Here is a 25,362-nt window from a genome sequence, read left to right as displayed (position 1 = left end):
AGATTCACACCAACAGATATATTTTTTCCAAATTTTGTGGTAAATTTTTCTAGTTACAGGCTTTCTGGCCTGAACAAGAGTATCGATAACAGAATCTGAGAATCCTCGCTTCGATAAAATCAAGCGTTCAATCTCCAAGCAGTCAGCTGGAGTGAAACCAGATTCGGATGTTCGAACGGACCCTGAACAAGAAGGTCTCGTCTCAAAGGTAGCTTCCAAGGTGGAGCCGATGACATATTCACCAGATCTGCATACCAAGTCCTGCGTGGCCACGCAGGAGCTATCAAGATCACCGACGCCCTCTCCTGATTGATCCTGGCTACCAGCCTGGGGATGAGAGGAAATGGCAGGAACACATAAGCTAGTTTGAAGGTCCAAGGTGCTACTAGTGCATCCACTAGAGCCGCCTTGGGATCCCTGGATCTGGCCCCGTAGCAAGGAACTTTGAAGTTCTGACGAGAGGCCATCAGATCCATGTCTTGAATGCCCCACAGGTGAGTGACTTGGGCAAAGATTTCCGGATGGAGTTCCCACTCCCCCGGATGCAATGTCTGACGACTCAGAAAATCCGCTTCCCAATTTTCCACTCCTGGGATGTGGATAGCAGACAGGTGGCAGGAGTGAGACTCCGCCCATAGAATGATTTTGGTCACTTCTTCCATCGCTAGGGAACTCCTTGTTCCCCCCTGATGGTTGATGTACGCAACAGTTGTCATGTTGTCTGATTGAAACCGTATGAACTTGGTCCTCGCTAGCCGAGGCCAGGCCTTGAGAGCATTGAATATCGCTCTCAGTTCCAGAATATTTATCGGTAGAAGAGATTCTTCCCGAGACCAAAGACCCTGAGCTTTCAGGGATCCCCAGACCGCGCCCCAGCCCATCAGACTGGCGTCGGTCGTGACAATGACCCACTCTGGTCTGCGGAACGTCATCCCTTGAGACAGATTGTCCAGGGACAGCCACCAACGGAGTGAGTCTCTGGTCTTCTGATTTACTTGTATCTTTGGAGACAAGTCTGTATAGTCCCCATTCCACTGACTGAGCATGCACAGTTGTAATGGTCTTAGATGAATGCGCGCAAAAGGAACTATGTCCATTGCCGCTACCATCAACCCGATCACTTCCATGCACTGAGCTATGGAAGGAAGAGGAACGGAATGAAGTATCCGACAAGAGTCTAGAAGTTTTGTTTTTCTGGCCTCTGTTAGAAAGATCCTCATTTCTAAAGAGTCTATAATTGTTCCCAAGAAGGGAACCCTTGTTGACGGGGATAGAGAACTCTTTTCCACGTTCACTTTCCAGCCGTGAGATCTGAGAAAGGCCAGGACAATGTCCGTGTGAGCCTTTGCTTGAGGAAGGGACGACGCTTGAATCAGAATGTCGTCCAGGTAAGGTACTACTGCAATGCCCCTTGGTCTTAGCACCGCTAGAAGGGAGCCTAGTACCTTTGTGAAAATCCTTGGAGCAGTGGCTAATCCGAAAGGAAGCGCCACGAACTGGTAATGTTTGTCCAGGAATGCAAACCTTAGGAACCGATGATGTTCCTTGTGGATAGGAATATGTAGATACGCATCCTTTAAATCCACCGTGGTCATGAATTGACCCTCCTGGATAGAAGGAAGAATAGTTCGAATGGTTTCCATCTTGAAAGATGGAACCTTGAGAAACTTGTTTAAGATCTTGAGATCTAAAATTGGTCTGAACGTTCCCTCTTTTTTGGGAACTATGAACAGATTGGAGTAGAACCCCATCCCTTGTTCTCTTAGTGGAACAGGATGAATCACTCCCATTTTTAACAGGTCTTCTACACAATGTAAGAACGCCTGTCTTTTTATGTGGTCTGAAGACAACTGAGACCTGTGGAACCTCCCCCTTGGGGGAAGTCCCTTGAATTCCAGAAGATAACCCTGGGAGACTATTTCTAGCGCCCAAGGATCCAGAACATCTCTTGCCCAAGCCTGAGCGAAGAGAGAGAGTCTGCCCCCCACCAGATCCGGTCCCGGATCGGGGGCCAATATTTCATGCTGTCTTGGTAGCAGTGGCAGGCTTCTTGGCCTGCTTTCCCTTGTTCCAGCCTTGCATTGGTCTCCAAGCTGGCTTGGCTTGAGAAGTATTACCCTCTTGCTTAGAGGACGTAGCACCTTGGGCTGGTCCGTTTTTACGAAAGGGACGAAAATTGGGTCTATTTTTCGCCTTGAAAGGCCGATCCTGAGGAAGGGCGTGGCCCTTACCCCCAGTGATATCCGAGATAATCTCTTTCAAGTCAGGGCCAAACAGCGTTTTCCCCTTGAAAGGAATGTTTAGTAGCTTGTTCTTGGAAGACGCGTCAGCCGACCAAGATTTCAACCAAAGCGCTCTGCGCGCCACAATAGCAAACCCAGAATTCTTAGCCGCTAACCTAGCCAATTGCAAAGTGGCGTCTAGGGTGAAAGAATTAGCCAATTTGAGAGCATTGATTCTGTCCATAATCTCCTCATAAGGAGGAGAATCACTATCGAGCGCCTTTATCAGTTCATCAAACCAGAAACAGGCGGCTGTAGTGACAGGGACAATGCATGAAATTGGTTGTAGAAGGTAACCCTGCTGAACAAACATCTTTTTAAGCAAACCTTCTAATTTTTTATCCATAGGATCTTTGAAAGCACAACTATCCTCTATGGGTATAGTGGTGCGTTTGTTTAAAGTAGAAACCGCTCCCTCGACCTTGGGGACTGTCTGCCATAAGTCCTTTCTGGGGTCGACCATAGGAAACAATTTTTTAAATATGGGGGGAGGGACGAAAGGAATACCGGGCCTTTCCCATTCTTTATTAACAATGTCCGCCACCCGCTTGGGTATAGGAAAAGCTTCTGGGAGCTCCGGCACCTCTAGGAACTTGTCCATTTTACATAGTTTCTCTGGGATGACCAACTTTTCACAATCATCCAGAGTGGATAATACCTCCTTAAGCAGAATGCGGAGATGTTCCAACTTAAATTTAAATGCAATTACATCAGGTTCAGCCTGTTGAGAAATGTTCCCTGAATCAGTAATTTCTCCCTCAGACAAAACCTCCCTGGCCCCTTCAGATTGGGTTAGGGGCCCTTCAGAGATATTAATATCAGCGTCGTCATGCTCTTCAGTAACTAAAACAGAGCAGCCACGCTTACGCTGACAAGGGTTCATTTTGGCTAAAATGTTTTTGACAGAATTATCCATTACAGCCGTTAATTGTTGCATAGTAAGCAGTATTGGCGCGCTAGATGTACTAGGGGCCTCCTGAGTGGGCAAGACTCGTGTAGACGAAGGAGGGAATGATGCAGTACCATGCTTACTCCCCTCACTTGAGGAATCATCTTGGGCATCATTGTCATTATCACATAAATCACATTTATTTAAATGAACAGGAATTCTGGCTTCCCCACATTCAGAACACAGTCTATCTGGTAGTTCAGACATGTTAAACAGGCATAAACTTGATAATAAAGTACAAAAAACGTTTTAAAATAAAACCGTTACTGTCACTTTAAATTTTAAACTGAACACACTTTATTACTGCAATTGCGAAAAAACATGAAGGAATTGTACAAAATTCACCAAATTTTCACCACAGTGTCTTAAAGCCTTAAAAGTATTGCACACCAAATTTGGAAGCTTTAACCCTTAAAATAACGGAACCGGAGCCGTTTTAACACTTTAACCCCTTTACAGTCCCTGGTATCTGCTTTGCTGAGACCCAACCAAGCCCAAAGGGGAATACGATACCAAATGACGCCTTCAGAAAGTCCTTTCTAAGTATCAGAGCTCCTCTCACATGCGACTGCATGCCATGCCTCTCAAAAACAAGTGCGCCACACCGGCGCGAAAATGAGGCTCTGCTTATGCTTTGGGAAAGCCCCAGAGAAATAAGGTGTCTAATACAGTGCCTGCCGATATTATAATATCAATAAACCCAGATAAAATGATTCCTCAAAGCTAAATATGTTTTAAAACTGAATCGATTTAGCCCAGAAAAGTCTACAATCTTAATAAGCCCTTGTGAAGCCCTTATTTACCATCGTAATAAACATGGCTTACCGGATCCCATAGGGAAAAATGACAGCTTCCAGCATTACATCGTCTTGTTAGAATGTGTCATACCTCAAGCAGCAAGAGACTGCACACTGTTCCCCCAACTGAAGTTAATAGCTCTCAACAGTCCTGTGTGGAACAGCCATGGATTTTAGTTACGGTGCTAAAATCATTTTCCTCATACAAACAGAAATCTTCATCTCTTTTCTGTTTCTGAGTAAATAGTACATACCAGCACTATTTTAAAATAACAAACTCTTGATTGAATAATAAAAACTACAGTTAAACACTAAAAAACTCTAAGCCATCTCCGTGGAGATGTTGCCTGTACAACGGCAAAGAGAATGACTGAGGTAGGCGGAGCCTAGGAGGGATCATGTGACCAGCTTTGCTGGGCTCTTTGCCATTTCCTGTTGGGGAAGAGAATATCCCACAAGTAAGGATGACGCCGTGGACCGGACACACCTATGTTGGAGAAAAGGCTACACCTAATGCACTACTTTATGATTTCTGCATTTGCCACTAGAGTGCAGTCTGCTCTTTCCCAGACTTTACTTTAGCTATTTATGAGGAAAAGGCTACACCTAATGTACTGCTTTATGTTTTCCGTATTTGCCACTAGTTATAATGTAGTCTGCTCTTTCCCAGACTTTACTTTAGCTATTAATGAGGAAATGGCTACACCTAATGTACTACTTTATGTTTTCTGTATTTGTCACTATTTATAATGTAGTCTGCTCTTTCTCAGACTTTACTTTAGCTATTAATGAGAAAAAGGCTACACCTAATGCACTACTTTATGATTTCTGCATTTGCCACTAGAGTGCAGTCTGCTCTTTCCCAGACTTTACTTTAGCTATTAATGAGGAAAAGGCTACACCTAATGTACTGCTTTATGTTTTCCGTATTTGCCACTAGTTATAATGTAGTCTGCTCTTTCCCAGACTTTACTTTAGCTATTAATGAGGAAAAGGCTACACCTAAATGCACTACTTTATGTTTTCCGTATTTGCCACTAGTTATAATGTAGTCTGCTCTTTGCCAGACTTTACTTTAGCTATTAATGAGGAAAAGGCTACACCTAAATACACTACTGTTTTCCGTATTTGCCACTAGTTCTAATGTAGTGTGCTCTTTCCCAGACTTTACTTTAGCTATTAATGAGGAAAAGGCTACACCTAATGCACTGCTTTATGTTTTCTGTATTTGCCACTAGTTATAATGCAGTCTGCTCTTTCCCAGACTTTACTTTAAGCTATTAAAGGGACAGTCAACACCAGAATTTTTGTTGTTTTAAAAGCTAGATAATCCCTTAATTACCCATTCCCCAGTTTTGCATAACCAACTCCGTTATAATAATACACGTTCTACCTCTGTGATTACCTTGTATCTAATCCTCTGCAGACTGCCCCCTTATTTCAGTTCTTTTGAAAAACTTAAAATTCATGTGCATGAGCTCAATGTTATCTATATGAAAAAAATTAACTAACGCCCTCTAGTGGTGTAAAACTGTCAAATACAGAGACGGCCTTCAAGGTCTAAGAAATTAGAATATGAACCTCCTAGGTTTAGCTTTCAACTAAGAAAACCAAGAAAACAAAGCAAAATTAGTGATAAAAGTAAATAGGAAAGTTGTTTAAAATTACATGCCCTATTTGAATCATTAAGGTTTTTTTTGGATTTGACTGTCCCTTTAATGAGGAAAAGGCTACATCTAATGCACTGCTTTATGTTTTTTTGTATTTGCCACTAGTTAGAGTGCAGTCTGATCTTTCACAGATTTTATTTAGCTATTTATGAGGAAAAGGCCTACACCTATGGCACTGCTGTAAAACACCAAAGTGGTTAACTCAATTCTTACCCCTAGATATGGAATAAATAAACTTAATGAAAACATAAGATTTAATCTAAAGGAGTATTTGATCACGAACATAATCAGATGCAGTTCAACAGATATATTATTATTATTTTCTTTCATGATTCAGATAGAGCATGCAATTTTAAGCAACTTTCTAATTTACTCCTATGATCAATTTTTCTTCGTTCTCTTGCTATCTTTATTTAGAGAGCAGGAATGTAAACCTTAGGAGCCAGCCCATTTTAGGTTCAGCACCCTGGATAGCACTTGCTTATTGGTGGCTACATTTAGCAAACCAATAAGCAAGCATAACCCAGGTTCTGAATAAAAAAATTGGCCAGCTCCTAACATTTACATTCCTGCTTTTTATATAAAGATAGCAAAAGCATAAAGAAAAATAGATAATAGGAGTAAATTAGAAAGTTGCTTAAAATGACATGCTCTATCTGAATCATGAAAGAAAAAAAAAAAATGGGTTTAGTGTCCCTTTAAGATGACTAAGGTGTAATATATCCTTTTAAGATAGGAGGGGTGCAAATCTAGCTTTACAGTGTAGCAAAGGGTTCAAGGGTTACTACAGAAACACATTTCATTCATGCATAAGAAAGAGTATCAATCAAGTATGTCAAATCTGTTTTTGTACGAAAAGTTAACGCTTTTTTAACTGAAATTGAAACTAGCTAATTGGCGGATAAGGACAACTCCCACAGCTGCACATTATCAAAAGCTTTAAAAGAAAGGTATTTATTTTTTCAGCACTGGAACAAGCAATTTCCCATATTTAAAAGAAAAAAAGAATACAGTAAGTCAATAATAAATATACTTTTATATATAGCTCTTTACTTAAAAGCCACATATAGAAAAGCAAGTTAGTTTATTTACAAAAATAAGTTTATATTTAAAAGACAGATTATAGGCCTACAGTTGAGGATAGCATACATACAGTATTACAATATACATCTATTTTTCTCTAGCCTGCTTCACAATAAAAAGAGTTTATGTTCAGGTGTATTTTCTTTTCCTTCACTTAATCTTTAGAAGTAATCAAGCAAAGTCTTACCAAAGACACAATATCCAATAAAAAATCCACTAACAAGCAGAAATTGATGAGTGGTAAGTCAGACAGCTTATTGCTTTCATCACACGACTGAAGTCTGGAATGTAGTGTTCTCCTACAGTTTAAATGAAAAAAATATATTAATCAACATGATTATTATCCTATAAACTAAAATGTACTGAACATGAAATGTCTCATGCTTAACAATACAAAGGATGTGTGTATAAAATGTACGCAATACACCCAAAAATGTAATTGTGTTCTTTATATGCAGTATAATACAAATTAAACTTTAGGTTAGGAAACTTCCATTGTATAGAGGGAATAAATAAAATAATATAATTTATGCTTACCCGATAAATTAATTTCTTTCTCAGCAGTGAGGGTCCAAGAAAACATTCATAACCTATGGGAAATACTTCACATTGCCACTTGGAAGAGGCAAAGACACCCCAAACAGAACATTAAAATATCACTCCCACTTCCCTCTCAGTTGTTCAAGCCAAGGATAAGGAAAAGTATATAGATAAAAGGGGTATAAAGCTGGCAAAACTGAGTTTGTGGACCCTCATTTGCAAAAAGGAAATTAATTTATCAGGTAAGCATAAATTATAATTTTCCTTCTAATGGCAGTGAGGGTCCACAAAGCAAAAACATAAAATCTGTAGAATTTTGTGAAAGTGTATAAGAAAGACCATGTAGCAGCCTTGCAAATCTGTTCAACTGAAGCCTCATTCTTGAAGGCCCAAGAAATAGACACTGCACGGGTAGAATGTGCCGTAATTAGGGATGGAGGCTGCTGGCCCATTTCTGTGTAAGCCATGCAAATCAGACTTTGTATCCAGAAGGAAAAAGTAACAGCTGAGGCCTTCTGCCCTTTGCGCTTACCAGAAAAATAGGACAAACAAGGATGATGATTGAAGAAAATCCTAGGTAGCGTGAATATAGAACTTAAACACTCTGACCACATCCAAAATTGTGCAAAAACCTCTCCTTGAAAGAAAACGGATTGGGACAAAGAGACAAAACCATAATTTCCTGGTTGAAGTTGTGGGTAGAAACTATATTAGGTAAAAATCCCAGATTTGTCCTAAGTAGCACCTTATCGTAATGGAACACCAATTAAGGCAAGACACATTTGAGAGCATATAATTCTGACACTCTGCGAACAGAGCAAATAGCTAACAAAAAGATCACTTTCCAAGTGAGCAACTTGATATCAACAGAATGTATAGGCTCAAACGGACCATGTTGAAGAACTCTAAGAACAAGGTTAAGGCTCCATGGAGGAACAACAGGTTGGAAAACAGGTCTAATTCTAGCAATAGCCTGAACAAACTCCTGAAAATCTGGCAAACGAGCCAACTGTTGTGAAACAGAACTGAAAGGGGTAGGAATCTGATCCTTAAGCTAACTGGCAGACAGGCTTTTCTACAAACCATCCTGAAAAAAACGCTATATACGCGAGATGCCAGGAAAATCCACTTTTTTCACACCAATTGAGGTAAGCCCTTCAAACCTTATGATAAAGATGTCTAGTAACAGACTAGTGTGCCTGAATGAGAGTATCAATCACCTTCTCAGAGAATCCTCTCTTAGACCCGACTAGTCGTTTAATCTCCATGCAGTGAGCCTCAGAGTATCTAGGTTTTGATAAAACTGACCTTGCACTAGAAGGTACAATCTCAGAGGCAACCACCACGGAGGAACAGACAACAGTCTCACTAGGGCTGCATACCAAGTCCTCCCTGGTTGATCCGAGCTACCACTCGGGGCAGCAGAACGATTGGTGGAGATAGATACACTAGATTAAAGTACCAGGGAACAACCAGAGCATCCAGCATCTGAGATAGTAACAGTATCTATGTTTTGTTATCCTGGACAAGCATTTCCACTTCATAGCTCTTCCATTTGGTTTAGCTACGGCTCCTAGGATCTAGGCTGCTACTCTGGTCAGAGGGAACACATAATATACACCCATGTAGGAGGTCTTTTCTGAGTCCACACAACCATAAATTATCCCCAGGGAAGCGAGGTCTCCATGCTGCTGCTCCGGTTGGTCTCCATGAACCCTCCTTCCACACAGGGAGAAGAAAAACAACAAAACAGCACGCTGATCTTGCAGTGGCAAAAAAAGTGCGCTCCAGGCCCCATAATGGAGCTGATATACATGCCAAAAATAGACCTGCGGCGGGAAAAAAACATTAACCCCAACCTTTAAAGTAAAGGAATTCTGGCAATGTCTCCGACTATTTTAAGCAATGAGCCATTAGAGTGGATGAAGACGGTCACTAGCCAGCTCTGCACTGAAACTGTTAGGCAACAAACCATTAGAGTGGATAAAGAGTATCACTAGCCAGCACTACAGCAAACCTGTAAGGCAACAGACCATTAGAGAGGGAAAAAAGTATGACTCGCCAGCTCTATAGCAACCCTGTTAGGCAACAAGCCATTAGAGGGGATAAAGAGTGTCACTAGCCAGTTCCACAGCATCCCTGTTAGACAACACACTATTAGAGGGGATAAAGATGTTCACTAGCCAGATCTACAGCAACCCTGTTAGGCAACAAGTCATTAGCAGGGATAAAGAGATTCACTAGCCAGCTCTAAAGCAAACCTGTTATGCAACATGCCATTAGGGTAACTTACCCAGCTTCTTGCAACCTGCAGGAGTCCTGTAACACAAAAGGGAAATCAGTGTAATGAACACGGTTTGCCTAAAAGGGAGAAAAGCAGCATAACACTGGAATGAGGCATAGGAACTTCCCTGCGACATCCAAAAGCTAACACACACCAAAACTCTGCTAAGAGAATTACATGGCTTTTAACAACTCCCCTGTCTCCTCTTACAGGAAACTAAACATTGAGGGCAATCAAATTAGAATCTTCAGCAGAGCACCTCTCTCTGCTTACCTCCATTATATGAGGCATAGAACTACTGAGAGGGTAGAGGAAGTGGGAGGGATATTTCAATGTACTGTTTGGGGTGTGTCTGTCTCCTGGTTGCAAAGTGAACAGTTTCCCATAGGTTATGAATGTTTTTGTGGACCCTCACTGCAATTAGAAGAAAATTTACACCACATGTATATAAAATTTAAAGGGGCATGTAACCCATAATGTTTCTTTCTTTCCTGATTCAAATAGAGCATACAATATTAAACAACTTTTCAATTAAATTCTATTACCTAATTTGCTTTGTACATTTGTTGAAAGGTATACCTAGGTGGGCTAGCTGCTGATTGGTGACACAACATTTGCCTGTTGTCATTGGCTTACTGGTGTGTTCAACTAGCTCCCAGTAGTGCATTGATTCTCTTCAATAAAGGATACCAAGAGAATGAAGAAAAATTGATAATAGAAGTAAACTGGAAAGTTGTTTAATGGTGTATGCTCAATATGAATCATAAAATAAAAATGTTAGGTTTCATGTCCCTTTGACAACATTGGCTAAGGGCCTGGTTGTATGTCAAGGTTAAATTTTATAATATCCCCATTTTTCATAGTAGTGGGTGAATGGTATAACCATAAAACCAAGACATGCTGCTAATACGCAATGTAAAATATAACTAGTTACCTGCAGCACTCTTCAAACCAACGAGCAATGTAATCCCACATGTAATAAGGTTCAAAGGAGTTAAACAGTAGGTTGGCAGTTTTGATGAGTTCTGCTGTTCTTTTGTTTTCTCTTAACTTACTGCAAAGGGGAAAAATGATTGTATTATAGCAAAGATGCATTTGGTGATGACTGCATAAGCGTGGATTTTGTAGAGGAAAGGGGCAATTTTCTTATTACATGGAAACATAGATTTTTACTGCAGCATTCTACTGGCCTTTCATGCTGCATTATTTCACCGTTTATGAAGTTTCAATTAATCTGAAATAATAATTCCCAAGTCTGGTTTCTCTTTTGTAAAATGCAGTAAAGTGTCATTAAGTCTGTAATTAAAGTGAAAGTAAATTTTTAGATCCGCCAACAACGCTATTGATAATACAACTCCCATAATGTATAGTAGCTAACTTTTAATGTTTTAAAAAAGTTCCTATACTTAGGAAATTTATATTTAATATTGCGTACCTTTAGCTAGCTTCCTCAGCCCCCTGCTAACTTCCGGGTTTAGAAGTGTTAGAGGAAAGAGTGGTCCGACCCGCTCTATACATCTTTAGCCGTGCACGCTCTCGTGAGCCCAATATTTTGCGCATCCGCAATGATACGAGCTCCACTCCGATACTAAACATTGAATCACTGGATTCATTGTTTAGTATGGGTGCATTTGAAAATGGGGTCATAAATAGAACAGTTTAGATGCCCATGGGGGACCAATGAAATTCGGACATCGCTGTTTCATCACGACGAAAGGCAAAAATTTTTATAATGCAGGCGGAGGAACGGCTAACAAGTATTGCGGCTTTGAGGGTAAAACAAATTATGATATATACAAATTAATAAAAAATGATGAATGAAAGTGATGTTATTTTTAATAGATTTATATAAGCATATGTAGGGATATAGTCAACTTTACTTTCACCTTTGGATTTTTCTTTTCTAAATGCATCATTTTGCACTTTGCTATCCCAGTCATTTGTCCAAACCTTATTTCTTCTCATTTGGTTCACCCCCCCCCTGAACATAGACTATTACAAATGTTTGCATCATCTGCAGGACATACTTTCCCATGCAGCCCTTTGCTGATATCACTGAATTTGCTTTTAAAACTGACCCCTGAGGAACATCACTAGTAACTGCCTCCCTCTGCTTAATGCACTCCATTTATTAAGACACTCTGTCACCTATCCATAAGTCTACATTCTACCCAGTTCAGTTTTTTGAGTCTAGATAACAGCTAATGAATTAGTTTGTTATTTGGGACAGTGTCAAATGCTTTGCTGAAATCTAGATATGCTTCATCAACTGCTCCATCACGGTCTAACACATTAGTTACATAATCAGTCAATCAGGTAAGTCTCAAGTAAACCATGCTGTGTTTAGTCCTCTAAATTGTTTGTCTTTGCGCAAGTCAAATTCTTTCTGTTGAGAGAATTTCCATTAGTTTCCCTACTACTGAGGTTAAACTGACTTGTCTGTAGTTAAAATAGTCTTCCCTACTGCCCTTTTCATGAAGAGCTACTACATTCAGTATTCTCCAGTCATCTGGAACAACTCCTGTCAGTAGTGATTGATTAAACAGATCAGTTAATGGGACAGCTAGCACTGATTGCAGTTCCTTTAAAACAATTGGATGAATTCTTACATTTATGTTTGGTAATGCCAATAAAATCTCCTCTGTAAAAAGATTAGTACTAAGCCCATTTAAATTTTTTAAGTAACAAACCCCAAGCACTTACCTGCTCAGCTGCACTGGGTCTTTGCTAAAGGGATATTGTGTTTGAAGGTCAAGCTCTGCTTTGCACTGTGTGTATAATGTCCTAAATACTTCTATTAACACATCTTCCAAAATCGCAGGACCTAAAGTAAAACACATTTACTATGATAAAAACTATGCATGGGGAAATGTATACGTACACACATGCACAACTGGGCATTATCTGTTATTATCATCATCAGTATTCAGCTGTGACAAAGGACAATGAGTGATAAGGGTTAATTACTGGCTTTAAAGTAAAAGGATTTCTCATTCCATAAGCTACAGCAGAAATAACATTGGAGCCATGCACTAGTCGAGAAGCAGAGAATGTGTACAGTGACAGGCTGTATTCTCACACATGCAATATAGAACATTTATGACCACACTGCAAAAAAATACCTAGCTCAGGTTTGTCCAGAAGACTTATAAGAATACGAAATGGCTTTAAATCTTGCACTGGTGCACTCTCTCTGTTCAGCTCCTTTCCTTGCAAGATTCCCACCATAGCCTGCAGCAAGAACATAAAAATAATCAATTATCACACAAAGACTAGTGATAGGACAGACACCCCCACTCAAAAACCCGACACTATTTGTGCTGTCTCTCTCAGTCTTACTACTTTCTTTTGGATATTCAACAGTGCTCATCACCCTCTCGTTTGTTACATTCCTGTCCTACGATCTCTCTCTGTTATGCCCTTGTCTAGAGCTCTAGTCCACTTGACATATCTCTGTCCAAGTGTCTCTCCATCTTGTCTTGTCTGTCTCTCACTTATGCCATCCCTTTAACTCTCTCATTTGTTTCTCTAACTCTTGTCTCATGACCATCTGTGTTCCATCAAAGAGTAGACTTTAGATTACTACTATTACTACTATTTGTGTATTATTAACTAAAATCCTGAATGTTGATATTATCAAATCTGATAAAGTAAGACTGGATAAACATTATTATATTCTGGCGAAAATATAATAGTGCAAATGAAGCTTAAAAAGTGTTGTATTTGAACAAGCATTTGTTTTTAAATGATAAAAAAGCCTCAAACATACTGAAATTGGAATAATATATATGTATTAATTAATGATTAAAAGCATCACAGTCTATAGCTGCAATATACAATTTTGGAGGCTTTGTCACCTAGAGAAAAACCAAAACTGTGTTGGTAAGCTAGCAGCTTGCAGACGTCACAAAGTCAGAAAAAAAGACTTAAGCCAAGTGTCCTGAGTGCTTCTTCATGCAGAAAATGATGGGACACTGAGAAAAGCAGCTTCATGAAACACAAAATGTTTCTTTCATGATACAGATACAGCATAAAACATAAAAATACATAAAAAAGTTTCCAGTTTACGTCTATTATCATCTTTTCATAGTATTCTTTGTTGAAGAGAATACCTAGGTAGGTAGTGTCAATGTGTGTGGAGCTCTATATAGCAACAGTTTTGCAAGAATGCTTTTGAGCACTAGATGGCAGCAGTGTTTGCACATTGTTAAAAGCATTCTTGCCAAACTGTTGCTATAAAGTGCTCCACACACATGTACACTCCTGAGCCTACCTATCTGCTTTTCATAAAAGGATAGCAAGAGTACAAAGTCAGTTTGTTAATAAAAATATATGACACAGCTACACATCAAATTGCAATGTATTCTTATTTGTTTTATTCTAGATCTCTATACATTAATAATATGAAACGTTAAGGCTCTTTGTATTGTATTTTGAGAAATCTTCAGATCAATCAGTTAGAAGAAAAACTTTTAAAAAGGAAATGTATGCTTACCTAATAAATTTATTTCTTTTACGATACAACGAGTCCACGGATTTCATCCTTACTTATGGAATATCGCCTCCTGGTCAGCAGGAGGAGGCAAAGAGCACCACAGCAGAGCTGTATATATAGCTCCTCCCTTCCCTCCCACTCCAGTCATTCGACCGAAGTTAGAAAGAGAAAGGAAAAGCCAAGGTGCAGAGGTGACTGAAGTTTAACAAAAAATAAAGACCTGTCTTAGAAATTGACAGGGTGGGCCGTGGACTCGTCGTATCGTAAAAGAAATAAATTTATCAGGTAAGCATAAATTTCCTTTTCTTTTACAAGATACGACGAGTCCACGGATTTCATCCTTACTTATGGGATACAATACCAAAGCTATAGGACACGGATGAAAGGGAGGGACAAGACAGGAACCTAAACAGAAGGCACCACTGCTTGAAGAACCTTTCTCCCAAAAACAGCCTCAGACAAAGCAAAAGTATCAAATTTGTAAAAATTTGGAAAAAAGTGTGAAGAGACGACCAAGTAGCAGCCTTGCAAATCTGTTCAACAGAAGCATCATTTTTAAATGCCCATGAGGAAGCCACAGCCCTAGTGGAATGAGCAGTAATTCGTTCTGGAGGCTGCTGTCCAGCAGTCTCATATGCAACACGGATGATACTCTTCAGCCTAAAAGAAAGAGAGGTAGCCATAGCTTTCTGACCCCTATGTTTCCCAGAAAAAACAACAAACAAGGAAGATGTTTGACGAAAATCCTTAGTCGCCTGCAAGTAGAACTTCAAGGCACGGACTACGTCCAAATTATGTAGCAGATGCTCCTTCTTAGAAGAAGGGTTAGGACACAAGGAAGGAACAACAATTTCCTGATTAATATTTTTGTTGGAAACAACCTTAGGAAGAAAACCAGGTTTGGTACGTAACACTACCTTATCTGAATGGAAAATAAGATAAGAAGAATCACACTGTAATGCCGAAAGCTCAGAAACTCTGTGAGCAGAAGAAATAGCAAACCAAAGACTTAATATCTATGGAATGCTTAGGTTCAAACGGAACCCCTTGAAGAACATTAAGAACTAAATTCAAACTCCAAGGAGGAGCAATTGGCCGAAACACAGGCCTAATTCTAGTCAGAGCCTGACAAAAAGATTGAACATTTGCCAGACGCTTGTGTAGCAAAATAGACAAAGCAGAAATCTGTCCCTTTAAGGAACTTGCTGACAACCCTTTCTCCAATCCTTCCTGGAGAAAAGATAAAATCCTAGGAATCCTAACCTTACTCCATGAGTAGTCCTTGGATTCGCACCAATAAAGATATTTACGCCATATCTTATGGTAAATTTTTCTAGTAACAGGCTTGCGTGCCTGAATCAAGGTATCAATGACCAAATCAGAGAACCCTTGCTTAGATAAAATCAAGCGTTCAATCCCCAAGCAGTCAGCTGCAGAGAAATTAGATTCAGATGATGGAAGGGTCCTTAAATGAGAAGGTCCTGCCTCAATGGAAGCTTCCACGGTGGCAGAGATGACATGTCCACCAGATCGGCATACCAAGTCCTGCGAGGCCACGCAGGAGCGATTTGAATCACTGAGGCCCTCTCCTGTTTGACTCGAGCAATCACCCGGGGAAGGAGAGCAAACGGAGGAAACACATAAGCTAGGTTGAACGACCAAAGCACAGTTCGGCCTGAAGATTCCTGGACCTGGATCCGTATCTCGGAAACTTGGCATTTTGACGAGACGCCATAAGATCCAGCTACGGCTTGCCCCATTTGAGAATCAGGCTGGCAAAGACCTCCGGATGGAGTTCCCATTCCCCGGATGAAACGTCTGTCTGCTCAAAAAATCTGCCTCCCAGTTGTAAACTCCTGGGATGTAGATTGCTGACAGATAACAAGAGTGAGTTTCCGCCCACTGAATTATCTTGGATACTTCTGTCATCGCTAAGGAACTCCTTGTTCCTCCCTGATGATTGATGTAAGCCACAGTCGTGATGTTGTTCGACTGGAATCTGATGAATTTGGTCGAAGCCAACTGAGGCCAAGCCTGAAGTGCATTGAATATTGCACTCAACTTCAGAATATTGATGGGAAGTAGAGACTCCGACCGAGTCCACACACCCTGAGCCTTCAGGAAGCTCCAGACTGCACCCCATCCTATAAGGCTGGCGTCCATTGTCACTATCACCCATGAGGGTCTGCGGAAGCACGTCCCTTGGGACAGATGATCCAACGACAACCACCAAAGAAGAGAGTCCCTTGTCTCCTGATCCAGATCTATTTGAGGAGACAAATTTGCATAATCTCCATTCCATTGTCTGAGCATGCTCAGTTATAGAGGTCTGAGATGAAAGCGAGCAAACGGAATGATGTCCATTGCTGCCACCATCAATCCAATTGCTTCCATGCACTGAGCCACTGACGGCCGAGGATTGGACTGAAGGGTTCGGCATGTATTCAGAATCTTTAACTTTGTGACTTCCGTCAGAAAGATTTTCATGGATAGAGAGTCGATTAGAGTTCCCAGGAAAGGAACCCTGGTCTGTGGAATTAGAGAACTCTTTTCTAGATTCACCTTCCACCTGTGAGTCCTTAGAAAGGAAAGAACAATGTCGGTATGAGACTTTATCAGCTGATAAGACGACGCCTGGATCAGAATATCGTCCAGATAAGGCGCCACTGCAATGCCCCACGGCCTGAGAACCACTAGCAGAGACCCCAGAACTTTTGTGAAGATTCTGGGTGCTGTGGCCAGACCGAAAGGAAGGGCCATGAACTGAAAATGTTTGTCCAGAAAGGCAAACCTCAGAAACTTGTGATGATTTCTGTGGATAGGAATATGAAGGTATGCATCCTTTAAATCCACGGTAGTCATATATTGACCCTCCTGGATCAATGGAAGAATGATCCGAATAGTTTCCATCATGAACGATGGACTCTGAGAAATTTCTTTAGACTTTTGAGATCTAAAATGGGTCGGAACGTTCCCTCTTTTTTGGGAACTACAAAGAGATTTGAGTAAAACCCTTGGCCCTGTTCCTGAAGTGGAACGGGGCATATTACTCCCATGGAGGAGAGATCTCTTACACAGCGTAACAACGCCTCTCTTTTTATTTGGTTTACAGACAATTGTGAAAGAAGAAATCTTCCTCTGGGGAAGGAATTTTTGAACTCCAACTGATACCCTTGAGACACGATTTCTAGTGTCCAAGGATCCTGAACGTCTCTTATCCAGGCCTGGACAAAGAGAGAAAGTCTGCCAAACCACTAGCTCCTAAGACCACTTGTGAAAGTTGCAGACACAAGCTGACTTAAGCCTAGAGACCTGCTGCCGATCGAGGATCCGGATAACCACTGCGCGGCTAAGCGTGTGAAAAGCTAAGCCCCGCCCATCGTGGGTGGAAACTAAGTCCCCGGCAAGTAAAGCCGCATGGGAATAAAAATGTCGGTTTTAACCAACGCAATCCTTTATAAAGTGTACCGCCAATGTGCCCCTCAAACAAGCAACACACTCCCCTGTCCTGCCATTATCTTAGCCAAAGTTAACGTTAGAACACTTGGGTAATAGCTTATTTCAATCTCCCAGCGTCAAGCCCACAAACTGAAAATATCCACCGGGTTAATCACATATTAGGGCACTGATAGCACAGCTGACTTCACCTAATAAAGAGGGGAACCCATGCACACCATTCATGACTCCTGTGCAAACTGATTACCCTTCCCGGTATAAGGAATAAATGCCAGTCTGTTCTGAGATACCTCAGTCTCCCCAGAAGCAAATGACTGTACATACCTTAATGCTGAGCGCAGCATGACGTGGTCCCACACAATGAAGATGCTCTTTTCATCACCTCCAGCAGATCTGTGGGAACAAACAGGGTCTTAGATAATATAAGACCATCATCATCAGGGCAGCAAATAGTATGGGAGTCACAGTAACGAAGATCTCCCCAGTCCCTTGCTGAAAAGCCTGTAGCTCTACCCTGAGAAAAATAGTACTCACTGGTACCATTTAAAAATAATAAACTCTTGATTGAAGAATCTAAACTAACACCTCACTTTACCTCTTCCTATCACTAACACAGGCAAAGAGAATGACTGGAGTGGGAGGGAAGGGAGGAGCTATATATACAGCTCTGCTGTGGTTCTCTTTGCCTCCACCTGCTGACCAGGAGGCGATATTCCATAAGTAAGGATGAAATCCGTGGACTCGTCGTATCTTGTAAAAGAAAATGCTACATCTAGAAAAATATGTCCATCACACTACAACACCTATTTTATACAACAAACAAAGTTACAGTTATATTGAAGTGTGGTTAAAAAATGCATCCTATTACTATATAGTATATCACAAAACATTTTCCCTCATCTTTTGATTCTGAAACGTAAAAAAACTCCCCTAATTTAGCTACAGATCTAACAATGATTTTCGCTAATACATTCTGCAAGGCACTGCAGACCTGATAGATCAATTAGCAGAATCTTGGGAAAAACTGAGAAGGCCCTTGTTTCTCAACCTGTTGTACATGTACTCCAGGGGGATCCTACACCGCAGAAAATAAAAAAAAATCCCTAAAACTTCATATTGGCAGACTGTCTGCTAGTACCCAAGATGGTGGTGACCAGTGGGGTGAGGGAGGGAAGAAAGCTGTTTGGGAGGGATCAGGTGGTCGGAGGTGTCAGAGGTGTCAGCTGGAGGGTGATCTCTACACTACAGCTAAACTTAACCTTACAAGCTGCCTAATTAACCCCTTCACTGCCAGGAATTTCAGAAGTGTGGTGCGCAGCTGCAGTTAGCGGCCTTCTAATAACCAAAAAGCAATGGTAAAGCCATATATGTCTGCTATTTATGAACAAAGAGGATACCAGTGAAGCATTCACAACCATTTGTCTTCTGAATGCATAAGCAATATGTAAATAATTTAAGTGAAAATTTTAAAGTTTGTGAAAAATGATTATTATTTTTTTTAATATGATCTCATTTGGCGGCAAAACTGTGGCATGAAATATACCAAAATGGACCTAGATCAATACCTTGGGTTATCTACAAAAATAAAAAAAACAGAATTTATGCTTACCTGATAAATTACTTTCTCTTGTGATGTATCCAGTCCACGGATTCATCCTTTACTTGTGGGATATTCTCCTTCCTAACAGGAAGTGGCAAAGAGAGCACACAGCAGAGCTGTCCATATAGCTCCCCCTCTAGCTCCACCCCCCAGTCATTCGACCAAAGGTTAGGAAGAAGAAGGAGAAACCATAGGGTGCAGTGGTGACTGTAGTTTAAACGAAAAATCTACCTGACTTAATAGCCAGGGCGGGCCGTGGACTGGATACACCACAAGAGAAAGTCATTTATCAGTTAAGTATAAATTCTGTTTTCTCTTGTAAGGTGTATCCAGTCCACGGATTCATCCTTTACTTGTGGGATACCAATACCAAAGCTTTAGGACACGGATGAAGGGAGGGAACAAGACAGGTACCTTAAATGGAAGGCACCACTGCTTGCAAAACCTTTCTCCCAAAAATAGCCTCCGAAGAAGCAAAAGTATAGAATTTGTAAAATTTGGAAATAGTATGCAGCGAATACCAAGTCGCTGCCTTACAAATCTGTTCAACAGAAGCCTCATGCTTAAAAGCCCATGTGGAAGCCACTGCTCTGGTAGAATGAGCAGTAATTGTTTCAGGAGGCTGCTGGCCAGCAGTCTCATAGGCCAAACGGATGATGCTTTTCGGCCAAAAGGAAAGAGAGGTAGCAGTCGCTTTCTGACCTCTCCTCTTACCAGAATAGGTAACAAACAAGGAAGAGGTTTGTCTGAAATCCTTAGTTGCTTGTAAATAGAACTTTAAAGCACGAACTACATCAAGATTGTGTAACAGACGTTTCTTCTTCAAAGAAGGATTAGGACACAGAGAAGGAACAACAATTTCCTGGTTAATATTCTTATTAGACACAACCTTAGGAAGAAAACCGGGTTTGGTACGCAAAACTACCTTATCTACATGGAAAAATCAGGTAAGGTGAACCACACTGTAAGGCAGATAACTCTGAAACTCTGCGAGCAGAAGAGATAGCTACCAAAAACAAAACTTTCCAAGATAAAAGCTTAATATCTATGGAATGTAAGGGTTCAAACGGAACCCCCTGAAGAACTTAAAGAACTAAATTTAGACTCCAAGGCGGAGCCACAGGTCTATAAACAGGCTTGATTCTGACTAAAGCCTGAGTAAACGCTTGAACGTCTGGTACTTCTGCCAGACGTTTGTGTAAAAGGATAGACAAAGCAGATATCTGTCCTTTTAAAAGAACTAGCTGACAATCCTTTCTCTAATCCTTCTTGGAGAAAGGACAATATCCGAGGAATCCTAATTTTATTCAATGAGTAACCCTTGGATTCACACCAAGAAAGATATTTTCGCCATATCTTATGGTAGATTTTCCTGGTGACAGGCTTTCTAGCCTGAATCAGAGTATCCGCCAAAATGGCGAAACCTGAATTTTTTGCCGCTAACTTAGCTAGTTGGAAAGCGGCATCTGTGATAAAAGAATTATCAAGCTTTAGAGCCTTAATTCTATCCATAATGTCCTCATATGAGGTCTCCGTCTGGAGCGCATCTTCCAGCGCCTCGAACCAGAAAGCAGCTGCAGTAGTTACAGGAATAATGCACGCAATAGGTTGGAGAAGAAAACCTTGTTGAACAAAAATTTTCTTAAGTAAACCCTCTAACTTTTTATCCATAGGGTCTTTAAAAGCACAACTGTCTTTGATTGGTATGGTTGTGCATTTAGCAAGTGAAGAAACAGCCCCCTCTACCTTAGGGACCGTCTGCCACGAGTCCAGCATGGGGTCAGATATGGGGAACATTTTCTTAAAAACAGGAGGGGGGACAAAGAGAACACCTGGTCTATCCCACTCCCTAGTAACGATATCCGCAATCCTCTTAGGGACCGGGAACGCATCAGTGTAAACAGGAACCTCTAGGTACTTGTCCATTTTACACAATTTCTCTAGAACCACCATAGGGTCGCAGTCATCCAGAGTAACTAATACCTCCCTGAGCAATAAGCGGAGGTGTTCTAGTTTAAATTTAAAAGCCAATGTATCTGAATCTGTCTGAGGAGAAACCTTTCCTGAATCGGAAACTTCTCCCTCAGACATCAAATCCCTCGCCCCCACTTCAGAGCGTTGTGAGGGTATATCGGATACGGCTACTAAAGCGTCAGGATGCTCATAATCTGTTCTTAAAACAGAGCTATCGCGCTTTGCCGGTAACACGGGCAGTCTAGATAAGAATACTGAGAGGGAATTATCCATGACTGCCGCTAATTCTTGTAAGGTAAAAGAGTTAGACGCACTAGAGATGCTAGGCGTCGCTTGAGCGGGCGTAACTGGTTGAGACACTTGGGGAGAGGTTGACGGGCTACCCTCGTTACCTTTAGTCTGAGAATCATCTTGGGCCACATTTTTAAGTGCAACAATATGATCTTTAAAGTGTATAGACATATCAGTACAAGTGGGACACATTCTGAGAGGGGGTTCCACCATGGCTTCTAAACACATTGAACAAGGACTTTCCTTGGTGTCAGACATGTTTAACAGACTAGTAGTATACACAAACAGGTTTGGAAATCACTTTAATCAAAGAAAAATATACTTTGAAAAAAAAAAAAAACGTTACTGTGCCTTTAAGAGATAAAAAGGACACACAATTTTGCAAAACAGTGAAAAATGCAGTAAACTTTTCGAAATTTTTACAGTATATGCCTAAAGCCTTGTTAAGATTGCACCACTAGCAATAAAAACGATTAACCCCTTAATGCCCAAACCGGATCAACATTAAGCCAACAACCGGTTAACAAACTCTACAGCACTTTGCCACAGCTCTGCTGTGGCCCTACCTGTCCTTAGGGACCAGATTTGGGGGAAAAAGCTTCTTATAGGCCCTCAAACTGCAGCAGGACCCTCCATGTGAAACAGCATGAATCTTCTATTCAATTTTAACTGCGCATCTGAGGCGCAAAATTAGGCCCCTCCCACTCTATTCCGGAGCTGTGAGGCCTAAAGAAACACTCCTAAGTGATTAAATATAGCCATGTGGGTAACAACCCCTGAAAGAAACCCCAAAGGGACCTTCAAAGTGTCTTACAAAACGATGTTTTCATAAAAAAAATCGTTTGCCCTGAATTAGTGTCAACCAATCCTTACTGAGTCTCTGAACACAGCTTACCCTGCCCTCATGGGGATCTTGTCAGTCTCTTCTAGCATTATCACAGTCTTGTCTAGAAATAAATGACTGAACATACCTTATTGCAGTCTAATCTGGAAACCGTTCCCCCAACTGAAGTTTTCTGGTACTCCTCAGTCCTGTGTGGGAACCACAGTGGATTTTAGTTACAACATGCTAAAATCATCATCCTCTCTGCAGAAATCTTCATCTCTTTTCTGCTAGAGAGTAAATAGTACAAACCGGTACCATTTAAAATAACAAACTTTTGCTTGTAGAAAAACATAAAATACAACTCTAACACCACATTCACTTTACCCTCCCGAGAGGGACCCTATTGCTTAGAGCCGGCAAAGAGAATGACTGGGGGGTGGAGCTAGAGGGGGAGCTATATGGACAGCTCTGCTGTGTGCTCTCTTTGCCACTTCCTGTTAGGAAGGAGAATATCCCACAAGTAAAGGATGAATCCGTGGACTGGATACACCTTACAAGAGAAATAATAGTTTTGAAAGGTAAATAAAAACAAAAGAAGAAGATTTGTTGCATATGCATTCAGTAAAACCGGATTTTATAAAAAACATATCTGATACTAATTTGTCACATTCTTGAATATGTATGACGGCCTATTTTTTAACATACTAATAATTATTTACGTATTGGGGTAAAATGTTTGCCTGTAGAACTATATAGAGATAAAACGTTACAGTCTCAAGTTAACAATATATATTTATATGGAAAACAACAAACCACATAAAAATAAAAAACAGGTACAAATCCCCTTACAAAAAAATTAAAAAAATGTTCGTCATAAAAATAAGGTTTAATACAAAAAATGTACATATTTTAGCAAATGGTCACTTTTTCTCCCCTATTTAATAGAGGTTTGCCTATTGTGTATGTCCCACACCCTAAATGAGAATCAAGTACCCATATTATTAGATTTAACAGATATTCTTCTTTAAAATGATACAACTCCCCAAAAAAACAAATAAACAATAGTTTATATCACCTGAACTAGCAGCTCCTTGGAGAAATTATTGAAGTAGTAGCTGGCATGCTCTTCAGGATTACTTTGCCTTGTGGTTCTTGGTCCTACAATAGCCCCATTGTTATCGAAGCCTTGAAAAAAAAAATTACACATGTAATACAGAAACATATCTCAGGGCTCAAAATGTCAAGTCCTGAACTACTAGCCAGGACAAAATGTTACTCGCCACTTCTAATCTCACCCCCACTACACCACCTCCACTTTGCATATGTTAAGCCATTGTGAAACATTTTGTAACATTGTTTTTATTTTATACCATAACAAATTAAATAATGCTGCATACAGTAATAAATTAACAAAAGTAAGTTCATAGCAGTTAGAAAAATCAACTGGAGGTTCCGGGGAAGGCAACAGCTGGATAGAAAAAGGAAATTGTTGAACATAGAGAGTGCTGACAGCCAGGAAAGGTCCTAGCAGACAGAGATTTTTTTTTTTTTATAATCATCATCTCTCCCTTCGCTCTTCAATCTCTCCTTTTATCTTCTCCCTTCTTTCTCAGGCCATATCTTCTCTTTACACTTTCTTTCCCCTTTCTCATATCTCTACACTATTTTTTTTCTCTTCTCTCTTAACTCTACCTTCTTCTCTACTTTTATTTTTCCACTGCAATCTCTCTCTCTGCCCAGTTTACCCTCTCAGAAGTAACAGTCTAAATACCCCTACAGTCCTAGAGGAATAACATATCCTTGCCCTTATGTGGCTATATAATATCCCTTTAGATAATAGTTTTAGCACATAGACCAAAATGTGTGTTTGCCAGCGCTGCAATAGGAGTGTACATTCTGCAAATACAATGTACCAACTTTGCTACTTACAACATGAAACCAGAATTCAGACTCATCATTCACTAACTTTCACTCTCCACCATTAAATTTCCCCTCGCCACATATATACACACACATGTATACATACATACAGCTCTAGATAAAATTAAGAGACTACTGCAAAATTATCAGTTTCTCAAAGTTTACTATTTATAGGTAAGTGTTTGGGTAAAAATGAAAATTTTTGTTATTTTCTATAAGTTACTGACAACATTTATCCCAAATTCCAACTAAAAATATTGTCATTTAGAGCATTTATTTGAAGAAAATGACAACTGATCAAAATATAAAAAAGATGCGGTGTTATCAGACCATGAATAATCCAAACAAAACAAGTTTATATTACATTTTAAATAACACAATACTGATGTTTTAACTAAGTTCAGAAATCAATATTTGGTGGAATAACCCTGATTTTCAATCACAGCTTTCATGTGTCTTGACATGCTCTACACTAGTCTTTCACATTGCTGGTGGGTGACTTTATGAGACTTCTGGTGCAAAAATTCAAGCAGCTCGGCTTTATTTGATGGCTTGTGACGATCCATCTTCCTCTCGATCACATTCCAGAGGTTTTCAAAGGGGTTCAGGTGTGGCCATGACAGGGTCTTGATCTGATGGTCCTCCAACACCTTGATTGATCTGGCTGTGTGGCATGGAGCATTGTCCTGCTGGTAAAAAACAATCCTCAGAGTTGGGGAATATTGTCATAGCAGAAGGAAGCACATTTTCTTCCAGGATAGTCTTGTACATGGCTTGATTTATGCTTCCTTCCAAAGAAAAAATCTGTGCGATTCTAGGTCATCTTCTCTGATGAGTCCAATTTTCAGTTTTGCCCAACACCTAGTCATCTAATGGCAAGACAGAGACATGAAGAGGCTTACAAGCCACAATATCTCACACCCACTGTGAAATTTGGTGGAGGATTGGTGAAAATCTGGGGGTGCTTCAGCAAGGCTGGAATCGCGCAGATTTATCTTTGTGAAGGACACATGAATCAAGCCACATACAAGGTTATCCTGGGAGAAAACTTGCTTCTTTCTGCTCTGAGAATGTCCCCCAACTCTAAAGATTGTTTTTTCAGCAGGACAATATTCCACGCCCCACAGCCAGGTCAATCAAGGTGTGGATGGAGGACCACCAGATTTACACCCTGTCACGGCCAGCCCAATCTCTA

At 40.5% G+C, this 25,362-nt stretch overlaps 1 protein-coding gene across 2 annotated transcripts in view; it reads right to left on the bottom strand.

Moving 5' to 3' along the window:
* Positions 1-25,362, bottom strand: part of DOP1A (DOP1 leucine zipper like protein A) — a 176,311-nt gene that overhangs the window by 100,712 nt on the left and 50,237 nt on the right. For both annotated transcript variants that reach the window (XM_053710480.1, XM_053710479.1), the window contains exons 8-12: positions 23,323-23,432; positions 12,728-12,836; positions 12,309-12,429; positions 10,540-10,659; positions 6,969-7,080 (exon numbers count right to left, since the gene is read on the bottom strand). In XM_053710480.1, coding sequence (XP_053566455.1) covers positions 6,969-7,080; positions 10,540-10,659; positions 12,309-12,429; positions 12,728-12,836; positions 23,323-23,432 — 572 coding nt within the window. The remainder of the gene's footprint in view (positions 1-6,968; positions 7,081-10,539; positions 10,660-12,308; positions 12,430-12,727; positions 12,837-23,322; positions 23,433-25,362) is intronic.

The sequence above is a fragment of the Bombina bombina genome, chromosome 4 (assembly GCF_027579735.1).
Source record: "Bombina bombina isolate aBomBom1 chromosome 4, aBomBom1.pri, whole genome shotgun sequence".
In the NCBI taxonomy this organism is placed as follows: domain Eukaryota; kingdom Metazoa; phylum Chordata; class Amphibia; order Anura; family Bombinatoridae; genus Bombina; species Bombina bombina.
The sequence above is the reverse complement of the archived record's forward strand: the minus strand, read 5'-3'. Positions and strand labels throughout refer to the sequence as shown.